The 15,539-nt window shown below is 62.7% G+C and overlaps 1 protein-coding gene across 1 annotated transcript; it reads left to right on the top strand.

Moving 5' to 3' along the window:
• The first annotated feature begins 4,284 nt into the window (after nucleotides 1-4,284).
• On the top strand, nucleotides 4,285-12,014 carry TINAGL1 (tubulointerstitial nephritis antigen like 1). Its single transcript, XM_074161892.1, has 11 exons — nucleotides 4,285-4,585; nucleotides 5,386-5,449; nucleotides 7,194-7,286; nucleotides 7,381-7,495; nucleotides 8,492-8,615; nucleotides 8,752-8,902; nucleotides 9,152-9,335; nucleotides 9,647-9,692; nucleotides 10,168-10,291; nucleotides 10,805-10,850; nucleotides 11,019-12,014. The coding sequence occupies exons 1-11, from the start codon at nucleotides 4,285-4,287 to the stop codon at nucleotides 11,157-11,159; spliced, it is 1,389 nt and encodes a 462-aa protein (XP_074017993.1). The 3' UTR covers nucleotides 11,160-12,014.
• Nucleotides 12,015-15,539: the final 3,525 nt, after the last annotated feature.

The following is a 15,539-nucleotide window of genomic DNA, read 5'->3' as shown; positions in this document are numbered from 1 at the left end:
GGACTCCTTCCCTGCCAGGTCCTGTGGTGCTCCCTTTGTCCCTCCCCATGTCCCCATCCCTTCCGTGGCCTGGGAAGCACGGGCTGGGCCTGGGGGGTGACAGCCTGGTGGGGACAGAGAGGGGCCGTGCCTCCTTGCATGAGCCACAGCAGCTCCTTTGCTGCCCCGCTCCCAGTCCTAGGACTGGTTTCCAGTCCTACAGCACTGGGCTGAGCCAGGCTGGAAGTGATCGTGGTAGTGCCAAAGTTTGCTGAGCTGGGGCTGGTGCAGGGCTGGGGGTTCTGGGGGGGGTCTCAGTGCCCTGTGGGGCTTGTGGGGCTGTCAGGGATCAGCAGCCAGACCTGCCGGGGATGGTCCTGGGCTGGCGGGGACCCACTGAGCCATGGGATTTGCAGCCCCCCTTCCCAAGACCCCCATGCCCCTGTTCCCAGCAGCGGGGACCCCCCACCCTGCTCGTTTTTTCTTGCCTCGTTAGTGCATGTGGCCAGCATGGGCCCTGCCAGAGCTGCTGGGAGCCACCCCCTGCTCCTGCACCACCCCGGCCCCTTCCCCTGCGATGCTGGGGGGACACGAGGGGATGGCTGGGTGCCGTGGGTGGGCGGGCAGTGGGTTGGCGAGTGGGTGCCGTGGGGGCAAGGGGTGCATGCGAGAGCTTTGCCCGCAGCCGCGCACGCAGGAACTAACTCGTAGGATCCTCCCCGGGGGCTGGCTGGTCCCCGCAGACCTCCCCAGCCAGCGGTAGTTACCTCACTTGATTAACTTATTAACTTATTTCTTTCATTAAAATTTGGAGTAGAGGCTGCCTGCCTGCCTGCCGTCTCTCTCCCGCCTCTCCCGAGAGGTGGCACTCCAGCCCTGCCGCCGAGCGCCGCGGCCGGAGAACCAGGCGTCCGGCTACCTCCCTGACGCCCCCCCGGGCATCCCTCCAGCCACAGTTGCCCCCCGACCTGGCAGTGGGGTGCCGGCTCTGGTTCAATTGCCCCCCCACGGTGCCGTGTGCCTGGGGGCTGCAGGCCTGATGCCACTGCAGAAGGGCCCCGTGCCCTACGTTTGGAGCGAGGAGGGTCGCTGCCCCCGGGAAGGACCGTGCCCCATCTGCCTCTTGAGAAGCGTCACGGTGTGGCCCCAAGTGGGGACAACGCTGCAATGGTCCTGGGGCCATCCCAGGGAAGGTGGGGGTGTGAGCCCCCTTCCCCAGCACACCACAACCCCTCAAAGGGACGGCAAAGCCTTCACCCCATCCCCATCTTGTGGCACCCCGCTGGGACAATGTGTCCCCCAGCCTGTGAGTGTCGGGGGGCCGGGGGTGGCCCCTTTCTGCCCTGCCCTGCCCCGGCACTGGCTGGAGAGGAAGCCAGGGCTCACTGCAGGTCAGTCCCTGCCTTTCCTGGCTGTTTCTCGCCAACAAACCCATTCCTGGCTCGTCCAGCAGCACTGGGCTGTGCTGAGCACCGCGGGGGCCAGCACGTTGCTGCCCCCAGAGCTGCCCCAGCCTTGCTGGGACTGGGGTGTCTTGGGGTTACTCTGGTCTCCTGGCCCCTCCGAGCGCCTAGGGAGCCCTGGCCGCCCCTGGCACTGCGCACCTCTGGCTGGTGTGTGGCCACGGGGCTACTTTGAAGCAGAAGCTTTGAAGGGGGAGCCAGGACGCGGCAGCACCCAGAAAGCCCCATGTGAGCCAGGGGGGCATTGCCCCGGGCTCTGCCCAGCTCCCCTGGAGCCTGGGTGGCTTTGGAGAGATGCATCGCTGCAACTGCGGGGTCTTCACCCTGCCGGGGGGTTGTGCATCACCGGGGGGGTGCTCGCCCTGCACCCCGTGGAAGAACCACGCAATGGGTGCATCTCAGCAGTGTCCCTGCTGTGCCTGGGGGGGCACCTGGGAACGACCCACCTGGATCTGACTCTTTGCACAGGTCCGTGCAGTGAGGCCTGGGGGCCAGGACCTTCTCCCTCCCCCAGAGCAGGCACAGGCGGGCAAGGGCAGGACAGGGGTTGCGTGCCAGCCCGTGGCACTCGGCTCTGCCTCCCGTGGCCACGTGGGCCCAAGGTGCCCTGGCTGGACTTTGCCCTGCTCCACCTTGGCTCCCCGACGTATGCCGGAGGGTGGCACTCCCTGGTGTGGGGACACGCTGCGGGGGGGGGGAAAGGAAATGCCATCGAGCTGTGACCCCGCAGTGCCGGCACGCTGCGTTCTGCCGAGAGCGACGCTTGGCACCGAGCATGGCCGCGGGGAGGGGGTGAGGGGGGGCTGGCAAGAGCTCGGGCTGTCGCTGCTCCCACCTCCGCACACGAGCCCTTATCGGCTTGGGGGGGGGTCAGGGGCTGCAACACCAACGGGAAGGGGCCAGCTCTGCCGGCAACACCCCACGGCATCCTCAGCCGCTGCCAGGGAGCTGCCCGGCAGGAGCACCGTGACCGGGAGCAGAAGCCGGGGGATGTCCTTTTCGCCAGTGGCTTTGCTTTGTCCCCTGAGGGTCTCGGGGAATTTGTGACTCACTCTGGATTCCTGTCAGTCCAGTCATGGAGAAAGTACGTGCTGTTGGAGACAGTCGGACTCCGGGCCGGACCCAGTTCCTTCCTGAGGCTCTCGGCAGCCCTCCGGCTCGGCGCTCTGTCCAAGGCCGCTCTTGCAGGAAAAGGCCCTTCCGAAAGTGCTGGCCGAGCAGCCGGGTGGGGGTCCCAGGGGATGGGGCTCTTGCAAGACCCTTGTTTGGGCACCCAGAGCACCCCGGGGGCTCGGGGAGCAGGCAGCCCCTGCGCCCGGTGGGTTGCGATGCTCCCCGTGCACAGGCACCTGGGGTGCAAGCCCTGACTGGCCACAGCATCCTTCCCGCGGAGCCAGGAGCCCTCCAGGCCACGGCCCCAGGCTCAGCCCCTGTCCCGGTGGCCACGGCCACCCGGGGAACCCTGCTCCCCCCCCGCCACCGTGGTGCCTCCCGTCCTGGCTGCTGTGAGGAATCTTCGAGGAATCCTTTGGCAGCGGCCAGGAGCTGCTCCTCACGGGCCAGAGGCTGGCAGGAACCCCGGCGTGGGCAGCCGAAACTCCAGAGAGTATGGGTGCTGCGGGGGGGACCGGAGCCAGCGGGGCAGCCAAGACCCCCCCCTCCCCGTGTCCTGAGCACCTGGCTGGACGCTGGCGCTGGCAGAGGGGACATGGGGCTGACTCCAAGTGACAGTGGCTCCATGGCCTGGGCTGTGATGGGATGTCCCTGTCTCACATCCAGCTCCCCACACTGCAGCTGGGGTGCTGGGAGGGGGGGAGTCATGCAGCCCCCCCCTTTCCTCTTCTCCCTTTCCCACACTCTGCCCCGGGCAGCGGAGGAAACCCCTGGATGGAGCAGGAGGTGCTGGCAGGTTTGCGCGGGCACAGGATGGGGGGGCACGGGGAGCAGGAGCCGGAGAGACCCCCCCCGGCCCCACGGGGGAAGAGGTGCCGCTGGCGATCCCGGGAGAGGGGGGACGGGGCGGGGGGAAGGAGACGGCGGGACCGCGGGTCTCCCGCCGGCCCCGACGGGAGCCCCGGTCCCGGTCCCGACCCCCGCCCCGCTCCGCTCCGCTCCGCTCCGCCCGGCCGGATCGCGGCTGCCCCCGGCACCTCCCCGCGCCCCCCCGGCCGGGGCGCGGCTATAAGGAGCGGCGGGGGCGGAGGAGGCGCTCGGCGGCGGCGGCGGCGCGGAGCGGCGGGCGCGGCAGGTACGGGGAGGGCGGCGGGGACGGGAGGGGGTCGTGCCCCTGGGGGTTCCCCGTGGGCTCCCCAGACCAGTCCCCCCCGCTTCACTCCCGGGGTCCCTAAGCGTCCTCCACCCGACCCCAGGGGCTGAGAACGGGAAGCTCATCGCACCGCCCGCGCCTCCGCGGCGGCGGGGAGCGGGAGCTGGGCTGGAACCGGCGCCGCGGTGGGGGCCCGGGCAGCCCCCCGGGTACCCTGGGGAGCCCTGTCCTACTGGGGTTTTGCTTCTGGAGCGGGGGGGGGTGGGAAATTAAGGTGTGGGTGGGCACGGGCCTCTCGGGGAGTGGGCACCCGGGGGGAGCCGGTGTTTTGGGGCAGAAGTTAAGAGTTGAGAAACCTGAAGATTTTGAGTGTCCCGGGGGAGGGCAGGGAGGGGGCGAGGTGGCACGGGACGTGGCTTGGGGCTCGGTGGGCAGCGTGCTGGGTGCTGGCCGGGGTGGGATGGGGCTGGCGTAGGGTGAGGAGCCACCCTGTGCCCACAGGACCCCCGGCTGCCCCCCGTCCGCTTACCGCTCTCCCTCTGCACCGGCTGCAGGTCTGGGGAGATGGCCGGCACCATGCGCTTGCAGCGGGCCCTGCTCTGCCTCTGGCTACTGGCCGAGGTGGCCTTGGCTTCCCGGGTCCGCACCCGCCGGGAGCTGGCCCCCGGCTTGTACGAGCACGGGGTCTACGATGCCGGTGGGTCCTACTGCCAGCGAGGGGACGTCTGCTGCCACGGCCGCGACGATGGCTGCACCGTGCCCTACCACGACACCCTCTGCTACTGCGACCTCTTCTGCAACCGCACCGTCTCCGACTGCTGCCCTGACTTCTGGGAGTACTGCCTGGGCATCCCGGCCCCCTTCCCCAAAGCCCCAGGTGAGGTAGCACCCAGCGCAGCCGGGCAGGGGTCTGTGGGTGCCAGGGACCGGCCTTGGGGTGCCTCATGTCCTGTGTGTGATGCCGCTGGTGCCCCTCGGGGTAATGGGTGCAGCCGGATGCGGCACCCCACAGCCCTGCCCTCGCTGCAGAGCCTCTCTGGACCCCTCGGAGCTGTGGAAATTTGGGCAAAATGGCTGGGCTGGGGTCAGGCACCTAGAAATGGGGCTGGGAGCAGTCCGTGGCCCCACAGCCCGTCCCCTGCTCCTCCCCACGGGCAGGGATGTGGGGGGCAGAGGGGCAGCTCCAGTGGCGTGTACCTGTGGGGCGGAGCAGGGGTGGATGGTGCTCCATCCCGGCTTCTCCGGTCATGTCTGGGGCAGGCGGATGCTGGCCCTGACTTAACCCTCCCGGCAGCTGGGGTGGGCAGGGCGGACGGGGGCGAGCGGGGGGCACGGGCAGCCCCCGCCACGCAGGACAAGGCTCTCTAAGAAGTCCCTGGAGAGCGGAGCCAGCTCCCGGGTACAACTGGCCCCTTTATCCCCGGCTGGCCGGCTCTGCTCGGCAGCCCCACCATTAACCCTCCCGGCACCGACCCAGCCCTGCTCCCACCCTGCCCCGTGGGGCACGAGCTGGTCCCCACCGCAGGTCTGGAGGGGCCGGGGTGCAGCCGGGCACCTGCCTGGCTTTGAGGATTTATTTATTTTCCCCTTGGTATTCCCTCCCTGGAGCCATGGGGGTGCTGATGGGACCCCCACCGCAGCCAGGCACTCACCAGGGCTCTCCCCTCTCCCATCCAGGCTGTGCCCGCGCCGGACGCAGTTATCCCACCGGAGCCACGTACCGGGAGAACTGCAACCTGTGGTGAGTCCCTCCCGGTGCCATGCGGGCACCGCCGGCTCGGCGCCGGCACGCAAGGGCGTCGAGGAGCCTTGCGGGCAACCAGGGCTACCCGGGAGCCGGAGCAGAGGGCCCGAGCTGGGTGGTGGGGGGCCGGTGCCAAATGCCTTTGCTCTGGCATATTCGGAGCCCGGGGCCTTGAGCCGCTCCCAAGTTTCGGCGCATGCCTTTGTGGGAGCCACTCGCTCCACCGGGCTGGCTACGGGCTGCCGGCACGGGCCCGCTGCTGCCGGGGTTTTTTTTTTTTCTGGCCACGCTGGTCCAAGCCCAGCTTGCCCAAGCCTGACGGGACGTGTCTGCAGCTGGCAGCCACCGCGGCTCCGTGCCAGGCGGCCAGAGTCCGTCCCCGCAGCCGGTTTGGGTGCGAGGAGCTCGCTGTGAGCGTTAGCGAGCGGCGCTGGATTTATCTGGAAAACGGCTGCTGTGGTATTAATGGCATCCTGGAGGTGGGGGGGGGGGGCGGGAGGGGGTGCTGGGATGGGGGGGGGGGGGGTGGATAGGGGAACCTGCGGGCACAGATCTGCCCGTAGACAAGGAGTAAACACAGCAGGGCTGGCTGGCTGGCAGATAAGGGAAATCAAAGGCTCCGTCTGGCGCGTGTGTGAGGGCATGAGCACGTGTGCGCACACGTGTGTGCAGGCGTGTGCGCTGGAGGTGAAAAGTCAGCCCGACCACTCCTTGGTGCCACGGCACGGAGCCATGTGGGGCTGGAAGCTGTCCCCGAGCCCCGGCGGGAGGTTGGGGTCCCCCAGCCCTGCACCCGGATGGCTGGTCCTGGTTGCTGGGAAAATGTCCCTTCCCCGACAGCACTGGTCCTCGGGGGCTGATGCTCTTCTGCCAAAACCCTCTTCCCCCGCACTTGGCGCCTGGAGATCCCTAATTCCTGCAGCGCTTCACCCCGGACTTGTCCCTTCCCGGCTCCCGCGGGGTCTGGGGGGCAAATGGGTGAAGCAGAGGGGGCTGCTGTGGGTTGGCTGCACCCCGAGGTGTTCCTGTGGGACTTCCCCAGGAGTTAACAGCCAGATGGGGGGCGACCAGCACAGCTTGGGGATGGGGAGGGGGCGAGTGCCGGGGGTGCAGGTGGCACCGGGGGGGTTCAGGGCCGGGCTGGCGGGACACGGCTCTGGACTCGCGCGGTTCCTTAAAAGGGAAGAGCGTGCCGGGAGCGGGGCCACGGGCAGGAGGGAGCATGCCAAGCATTGCTTGCCGTGCGGGGGGAGCACAGCCCAGGGCTCCCCGGGGCCACCCGCACCCGGTACATCCCACCCAGCCACCCCCCGCTCTGGGTCTCCCATGGGGGCCACAGGGCTCCCGGCTAAGCTGGCCAGAGCGGCTCACCCCAGGGGGGGGCACATCCAGTCCCAAATCCCCTCCCCGGGCTGGTGTCCAAGTCCTGCTCTAATGTCTGCAGGCCTGGCTGCTTTTCAGTTGATTTTCTGTCCCATGCTCTGTCTGCCCTCCAGGCCCCTACAGGGACCGGGGGGGGGGGGGAAACACAGCCCCCAGGGCTGCCTGCTGGCTCCTGGCCTGGCTTCACCCTGTCCCGAGGTGCCCAGTCATGGTGTGACCCCCAAATCCCGGTGCAGAAGCAGCCCCAGCCCCTTACTGGCCAAAATGGCACTGGGTCCCTGGCTGGAGGGAGCGGGGGGTGACGATGACATGACAGGGGACACTGTCCCTCCCTGACTGACTGTCCCCCCCCCTGCAGCACCTGCGGCCCCGGTGGGCAGTGGCAGTGTGAGGACCATGCCTGCCTGATGGATGGGGACCTGATCGACGCCGTCAACAGGGGCAATTACGGGTAAGGTCGGGGCTCCGGGAGGATGGGGAAGGGACGCTTCGCCCCTCAGTGCTTTTCAGGGCACCCCTGACCCGTGCCCCCTCCTCCCGTGCAGCTGGAGAGCCGCCAACTACAGCCAGTTTTGGGGAATGACGCTGGAGGACGGGATCCGGCACCGCCTGGGCACCTTCCGACCCTCTCCCACCGTCATGAACATGAACGAGATGCACGTGAGTCACCGGCCAGGGGGGAGGCAGGAGGGGGGAAACTGAGGCACGCCAAGGCTGGAGCCTGCCCATCCCATGGCTTGACCCAACCGTTCACCGTCCCCTGGGCTAATGATGTCCCCGCAAACGTCCCCGTCCCCGGGAAGGGGCTCTGCACCCGGGGGGGAGGCAGGGAAGGGTGGGTGCCGCCGGCAGCCCTTGTGTTTGGAGACAGCAGCTCAGCAAATTCCCCCTGACAATCCCCGGGGCTGCCAGTGTTATTTTTTCCCCCGCTCCTCCGTGCCGGTTTCCCATCGGAAAGCCGGCCCCGCGGCTGCTGAGTCGGCAGAGCCGCCTGCGCCAGCGCTTTGCGAGGGGGGTGCCTCCACCTGCCCCTGGGGGCTGCACCCAAAACTGGCCCTCTCTCCCCCCCCACCCCACCACCACCATTTGGGGGTCCCAGGGGTGCTGGCGGGGAGCGAGCGTGGCGCGCGGTGCACGCCCAGCGCCGTGGCCTTGACTCCCGGCGAGGTTTAATTTTAGAGGCGCTTCCTGCGCTGGGATAAGGCGGGTGTCGCGGCCGCCTCCTCCCCAGGAAGGGTGAGCTGTGGGGCACCGTGTCCCCCCCAGCGGGGCGGAAAGGCTGGGTGTGAGTCAGTGGCCAGGCGAGAGCTGGCTAGAGGCCACAATGAGGGGCTGGAGGCACCCAGGGGTCCAAGACCAGGCGCTTGGTGCTGTTGTTGCCTAAGGAGCCTGGGGCTGGGGAGCCCAAATTTAGGGAAGGTTGAGGGATCCGGCTCCTCTGGGACAAGGGGGCACCCAAATCCTGGTCACGCTCGTCCAGGGCTATGGGTGTCCTCGTCCCCAGGGGTCCCACAGTGGGGCTGGGGGCTGCTAACGCTGGCTGGGGACCAGGGTTCTGAGGATGCCCCGGGAGGTGCTGTGGGGTGGGGGGAAGGAGCCCAGGGGGGATGTCCCTGTGCGGTGAGGACCCCTCATGCCTCGGCTCTGCCCTCGCAGATGAACATGGATTCCAACGAGGTGCTGCCCCGCCACTTCGACGCAGCCGCCAAGTGGCCCGGGATGATCCACGAGCCCCTGGACCAGGGCAACTGCGCCGGTTCCTGGGCCTTCTCCACGGCGGGTGAGATGGAACAGGGCAGGACGGGGTGGCCGGTGGGGACAGGGACTAAACCCGCTGCTGTGGGGAGCGGGGCAGGACCTGGGGGAGCCGCCCCCCCGCTGCCTGACACACACACACCCCCCCCGCTCTCTCCCAGCCGTCGCTTCGGACCGCATCTCCATCCATTCCATGGGACACATGACACCCGCCCTGTCACCCCAAAACCTCCTGTCCTGCGACACCCGCAACCAGCGGGGCTGCAGCGGGGGACGGCTGGACGGTGCCTGGTGGTACCTCCGCAGGCGAGGGTGAGTGGGGACAGGAGGTGGGGGGCAGATGCTGGGCGGGGGGGGGGATAAGGCGGGGTTCAAGTCTCTGGTTGTTTGGGGAGAGCCCAGGATTGTCACCTTGGTGCCCCGTGCGCATCCTGTCCCCAGGGCTGTCCCTGGTGGGGACCAGGTGGGGCTGGAGAGTGGGGTTTGGGGATGGAGCTGGGAGTGGGGATGGAGCTGGGTGGTCGGTCCTTCCCCTCCTCAGGTCCTTGTCCCTCTGCCCAGGGTGGTGACGGACGAGTGCTACCCCTTCACCAGCCAGGAGAGCCAGCCGGCGGCACAGCCCTGCATGATGCACAGCCGTTCCACGGGCAGGGGCAAGCGGCAGGCCACGGCTCGTTGCCCCAACCCCCAGACCCACGCCAACGAGATCTACCAGTCCACCCCCGCCTACCGCCTCTCCTCCAGCGTGAGTGCCCGCGGGGACGGGGATGGGGACGGGAGGGGACGGGCAGAGCCGCCAGCGTGGGCGAAGCGGGAGCCGTTTGGTGTGGGGAGCGGGAAGGGGCTTGGCTCGGGGTGGTTTTGCCTGGGAAAGCCAAGTTTGGAAATGAAGCTGGAAAAAAACAAAACCAAACCCAAAAACCCTGCTGCCGAGCCCCCAGGGGAGCTGCCCCTCCACCCGGCATCTCCACAACACCCACCCCGGCATCCCCGGGGGGGTGGGGAGGGCAGTGCCGGGGGTCCCGGTCCCAGTACAACCCAGTTCTGTGCTTGCAGGAGAAGGAGATCATGAAGGAGCTGCTGGAGAACGGCCCCGTGCAAGGTAGGGAGCCGACGTGGGCAACCCCACCTTCGTGCCCCCAAGCCCGGGTGCTGCAATGGCCGGGGGGGACGGGTGGGAGCCAGGAACCCCCCCCCTCGCCTGCTCTCCCTGCTTAATGTTTAGCCACATGCCCGGGCAGCGCCGAGCTCTCGCCGGCCCCAGGGTGCCCGTCACGCTGCCCACCCCAGCGGGCACTTGTTGCTCATTAACTCCAGAGATTTAATCCCCATCTCGGCAGTTGGTTTTGTTTTACTTCAATTTTTTTAATCCTCCTCCGAGCCTTGTCACATCGCCTGGGGGAGGATCCGGCTGCCGCCTTCCCTCCTCCTGGGCCGTGCCCCGTGTCCCCGGTGCCCGTATCCTCCACCTTGGGGGGGTGTGGGGTGGGGGGGTGGGACATGAAGCCCCGGAAGCTTGGTCCCCCCATCCCTGGGGACAGAGCCAGCATCCCCAGAGCCTATCCCCCTGCCTGCAGCCATCCTGGAGGTGCACGAGGATTTCTTCATGTACAAGAGCGGGATATATCGGCACACGCCGGTGGCCGAGGGGAAGGGGCCGAAGCACCAGAGACATGGGACCCACTCGGTCAAAATCACCGGGTAGGTGGGGGGTGGCGTGGGGGGAGCAGGGGGGTTGCGGAGAGCCCCGTGCCGGGTAGGAGAAATGTTTTCTTTGAGGGAGGAAAGGCGTCCCCTTCCTCCGGGCAGGGAGAGGAAGCGGGGAGGGACGAAGGGTGCAGGGCGTGATGTGGGGGAGCCATGCCGGGTGGGGGGATGAGCGGAAAATACTTGCCTGAGGGCTGGGGCCACAAGTGACATGAGTGTGCAGTGCTCAGCCCCCCATGGAGGGGGGCAGGATGGAGGTGCGGAGCCTGAGGAGGGGAGCGGGGCCAGCTGCCCTGTGCTGGTGGCTTCCTTCCTCCTCCCCATGGCTAAATATACCTGCCTGTATTTCGGGAGCGGACGTAAATACCTCGGCCTGGCCAGGAAACGAGCGGGGTCAACACAGCACCCCGCTATGGCCGTGCCTGCTGGGGTGATGCCCCCACAACGGGGTGCAGCCCGAGGGGGTGCCCCAGAACCCCCCCTCACTGCCCTGCCCTTCCAATGCAGGTGGGGAGAAGAGCAGCTGCCTGATGGCCAGACCCAAAAATACTGGGTGAGTGTTGGCGGGCGTCACGAGTTTGTTGGGGCTCAGACATTGGGGTGGGTGGAAGTGCTGCTTTCCCCAGGTGGGATCCAGCTCAGGGATGGGGGGGTGGAAGGTGGGGGCGGTTCAACTGGGGTACACCCCGGTGCTGAGCCATCTCCCCTGTCCCCTCTGCAGACCGCGGCCAACTCCTGGGGCACGGCGTGGGGCGAGGGCGGCCATTTCCGCATCGCCCGCGGCGTCAACGAGTGCGAGGTGGAGACCTTCGTGGTGGGCGTCTGGGGCCGCGTCAGCATGGAGGACATGCCCCACAAGTGATTGCCTCGCTGCCTGCGGGCCCCCCCCCCCCACACACACGCCGGGGCCCCCCCAGCCCCATGCATGTCCTTGTCCCCACCATGGCCCTGCCCAGCACCCGCAGCCCCTCCGTCCCCTCCTGGGGGCAACCGGGCAGGGGGATGGGACTGTCCCCTGGGTCCCCATCCCTGGTGTCCCCCTGCTGTGCTGACGCGGCGGCTGGGTGCAGTGGTGCGTGCAGGGGCGTGCAGCGGGGTCTGGGGGGGGGGCCCATCCCTCGTCCTGTGGGATTTACCCACTAATCCCCCCGTGCCGTGCTCGGCTGGGCTTTGGTGGCAACTGGGGGCTCTTCAAAGGCAGCCACCCCCCCCCCACCCCGGCAGCTTCACCGCCCTCCTCCCAGCGCTGGTGGCCATGGGGCTGGGGGAGCACCGCAGTGGGACCCCCAGGGCTCCTGCACCCCCGTATCTGCTCCCCTCGCCCCAGGCAGCCCTGGAGCTGGGGGTGTGTGTGAAATAACCCAGTGATGCCTGGGGGGGGGGGCCTCATCCGTGGCCCCGGGGCTGGAGGAGCCCCAAGGCTGGGTGTTGCCAGCTGGGGATGGGGTCCCCACCGTCCCCCCCCTTGCCTGTCCCTATGGTGCTATGGCCCCTACCACCCTCCCCCAGGGACTGCAGGGATGGGGAGGGCTCAGCCCTGCAGTGTCCCTGTCCTGGTGGGGCCACAATTGGGGGACCACACAGCAGCACAGCCCAGCTCCTCCTGCCCCTCCCTCCTCCTCCCCCCCCCCCCCCTTTTCCCTCCAAGGGCTGTACTTTTAAGACTTTTTGTATTTATTTTGCTTTTTATTATTTGTAAATAAACTTACTGAAGTTTATTGAAGGGTCTGCTCCTTCCCCAGCCCTGTGTGGTGGTGGGGGACATGTGGCCCCGCTGCCCCCCACCCTGCCCCATCCCAGCGGGGGGGGACATGCAGCCGTGGCCCCGGGAAGGGCTGTGGGGTGAGATAAGGCCCTGCTCATTGTGTGTCTTCCGGCCCCCGTTGGCCCCCGGGCCCGTGGCCAGTGCCGACGGCCAGTGCTGGACACGCCACGGGCACGCGCAGCCACACCGGCTACTGCAGCTGCCACCACGGCCAGGAGTGACACCCTGGCCAGCTGTGCCACCACAGGAATCCCACAGCCAGATGTGCCAATGCATCCAGATGTGCCACCGCAGCCACCCCGCAGCCAGCTGTGCTACCCTGCAGCCAGGTGTGGCACCGCAGCCACCCAGCACCCAGATGTGCCACCCCAGCCACCCAGCACCCAGATGTGCCAATGCATCCAGATGTGCCACCGCAGCCACACGGGCCACCACGGGGGGGGGGGGGGGGGGGGGGGCGTCACGGGAGGGGCGGGGAGAGTTGAGCAGACCCGTGGGGGCAGAATGTTGCTGCTTTAAAATTTTATTTATTTATTCCCTCGCCTCTCTTTTTCCCCCTCCCAGGGGCACCCCCTCCCAGGGTACCCCCCCATCCCGGGGTGGGGGCACCCACAGTGCGGAGTGGGGCGCCACCTGGTGGGGACAGCGAGGAACTGCGCACACACGGGGGGACACCCCCGGTGTATGTACATGTACAGTCTGCTGGTTTTTTTTTTTTATATGTGTGTGTGTATATATATGTGTGTATATATATATAAACATATATGTGTGTGTTTTGCATATTTATTTATTTTTTTGTATCGATTTATATATATACACACACACACACACCCCCACTAATGGACATTGCTGTTTTTATATGTATAAAACACAGACAGTACTCTGGTTTTATATTAACACACACTGCTGGTTTTATTTTTATATATATATACACACAAGCAGACACCAGTGTGTTTTTATACACACATTCACACACACACAGTGAGAGGCTGGTGTTTATGCACACATACACACACACACCCCCCCCCAACAGACACTGTGGGCTCTGTGTGTGTCGCTGGGTGTACATACACATGTATACAGCAGTGTCTGTTGGGGGGGCTGTATATATACTTTTATATATTTATATACACACACACTGAGTAGTGTCCTGTGTGTATGCATTATAAACAGCAGTGTCCATTGCAGGGGGGGAGGGTGTATATATACATTTTAATACATATGCACACACAGAATAGTGACCATTAGTGTGCATATATTATAAACAGCAGTGTCTGTGGGAAGGGGGTGCATATATACTTTTATATATATACACATATATATGTACACACACAGAGTCCTTTAGTGTGCATATAATATAAACAGCGTTTATATTATATTGGGAGGGTGGAATATATATACTTTTATACACACACACACACACACACACACACACACAGAGTGTCCTTTAGTGTGTATGTATTATAAAGAGCAGTGTATGTTTGGGGGCTGTATATAAACTTTTACACACACACACACACACGAGTAGTGTCCTTTAGTGTGCATATATTAACAGCAGTGTCTGTTGGGAGGGGGGTGTATATATACTATTACACACACACACAGAGTGTCCTTTAGTGTATATGTATTATAAACAGCAGGGTCTGTTTGGAGAGGGTGTATATATACTTTTATATATATACACACACACATATATATATATACACACATACACCCACACAAACACAGACAGAGTAGTGTCATTTGGTGTGTATAAATGGCAGTGTCTGTTGCCAGGGGGGTGTATATATATTTCTATACACACACAGTGTCCCTTAGTGTGTGTATATTATAAACAAACAGCAGTGTCTGTTGGGAGGGGGATATATACACTATTATATACACACACACACACACACACACACAGAGTGTCCTTTAGTGTGTATGTATTATAAACAGCAGTGTATGTAACTATATATGTGTGTATATATATGTGTATATACACACACAGAGTAGTGTCCTTTAGTGTGCATATATTAACAGCAGTGTCTGTTGGGAGGGGGGGTGTATTACACACACACATACACACACACAGATTGTCCTTTAGTGTGTATGTATTATAAACAGCAGGGTCTGTTTGGAGGGGGGGTATATACACTTTTATATATATATATATATATATATATATATGTATGTATATATATATATACACACACCCCTACACAAACACAGAGTTGTGTCCTTTAGTGTGTATATATTATAAACAGCAGTGTCTTTTGGGGGGGGGGGGTATATATACTATTATACACACACTCTCACAGAGTGTCCTTTAGTGTGTACGTATTATAAAGAGCAGTGTATGTTTGGGGGCTTTATATGCTTTTATGTATATATACACAGAGTCCTTTAGTGTGCATATATAAGTGTGTGTATATATAACAAACAGCAGTGTCTGTTGGGGGAGGGTTTATATATACTTTTATACACACACACACACACACACACACAGTGTGTCCTTTAGTGTGTGTATATTATAAACAGGGTCTGGGGGGGGGTTATATATATATACACACTTTTTTTAATATATATATATATATATATATACACTTTTATATACACACACACAGAGTGTGCTTTAGTGCATGTCTGTTGGGGGACTGTATAGATACTTTTTAAAATATATGTATATATATGCGCACACACACACACAGAGTGTCCTTTAGTGTGCATCTATTATAAACAGCAGGGTCTGTTGGGAGGGGGTACACACACACACACACACACACACAGAGTGTCCTTTAGTGTGCATCTATTATAAACAGCAGGGTCTGTTGGGGGGGGGGGTGTTGCCTGTTTACTTTTTTATATATATATATATATATATATATATATATATTTAGATTTAGATTTAGATTTAGATTTAGATTTAGATTAGATTAGGGAGATTTAGATTGGATACTAGAAAGAAACCCTTTGCTGTGAGGGTGGTGAGAGCCTGGCCCAGGTTGCCCAGAGAAGCTGTGGCTGCCCCATCCCTGGAGGGGTTCAAGGCCAGGCTGGAGGGGGCTTGGAGCAACCTGGTCTGGTGGGAGGTGTCCCTGCCCAGGGCAGGGGGTGGCACTTGGGGGGGGGGCTTTAAGGTCCCTTCCAACTCTAACCAGTCTATGATATGTATTTCTAGATGTATACACACACACAGAGAGCATCCTTTAGTGTGCATATATTATAAACAGTGGGAGGGGTGTGTACACACACACACACACAGAGTGTCCTTTAGTGTACATGCATTATAAACAGGAGGGTCTGTTAGAGAGAGAGAGTGTGTGTATAAATAAGCAGCAGTGTCCACTTGTGTGTGCATGTATATATAAAAACAGTGGTGTGTGTGACAATGTGTGTGTGTATATATATATAAAAAAACAGCAGTGTGTGTGACAATGTGTGTATATAAAAACAAACAGCAGTGTCAGTCTGTGTGTATAACAAAAACCAGCAGTA

Source organism: Numenius arquata, chromosome 21 (genome assembly GCF_964106895.1).
Source record: "Numenius arquata chromosome 21, bNumArq3.hap1.1, whole genome shotgun sequence".
In the NCBI taxonomy this organism is placed as follows: domain Eukaryota; kingdom Metazoa; phylum Chordata; class Aves; order Charadriiformes; family Scolopacidae; genus Numenius; species Numenius arquata.
The sequence above is the reverse complement of the archived record's forward strand: the minus strand, read 5'-3'. Positions and strand labels throughout refer to the sequence as shown.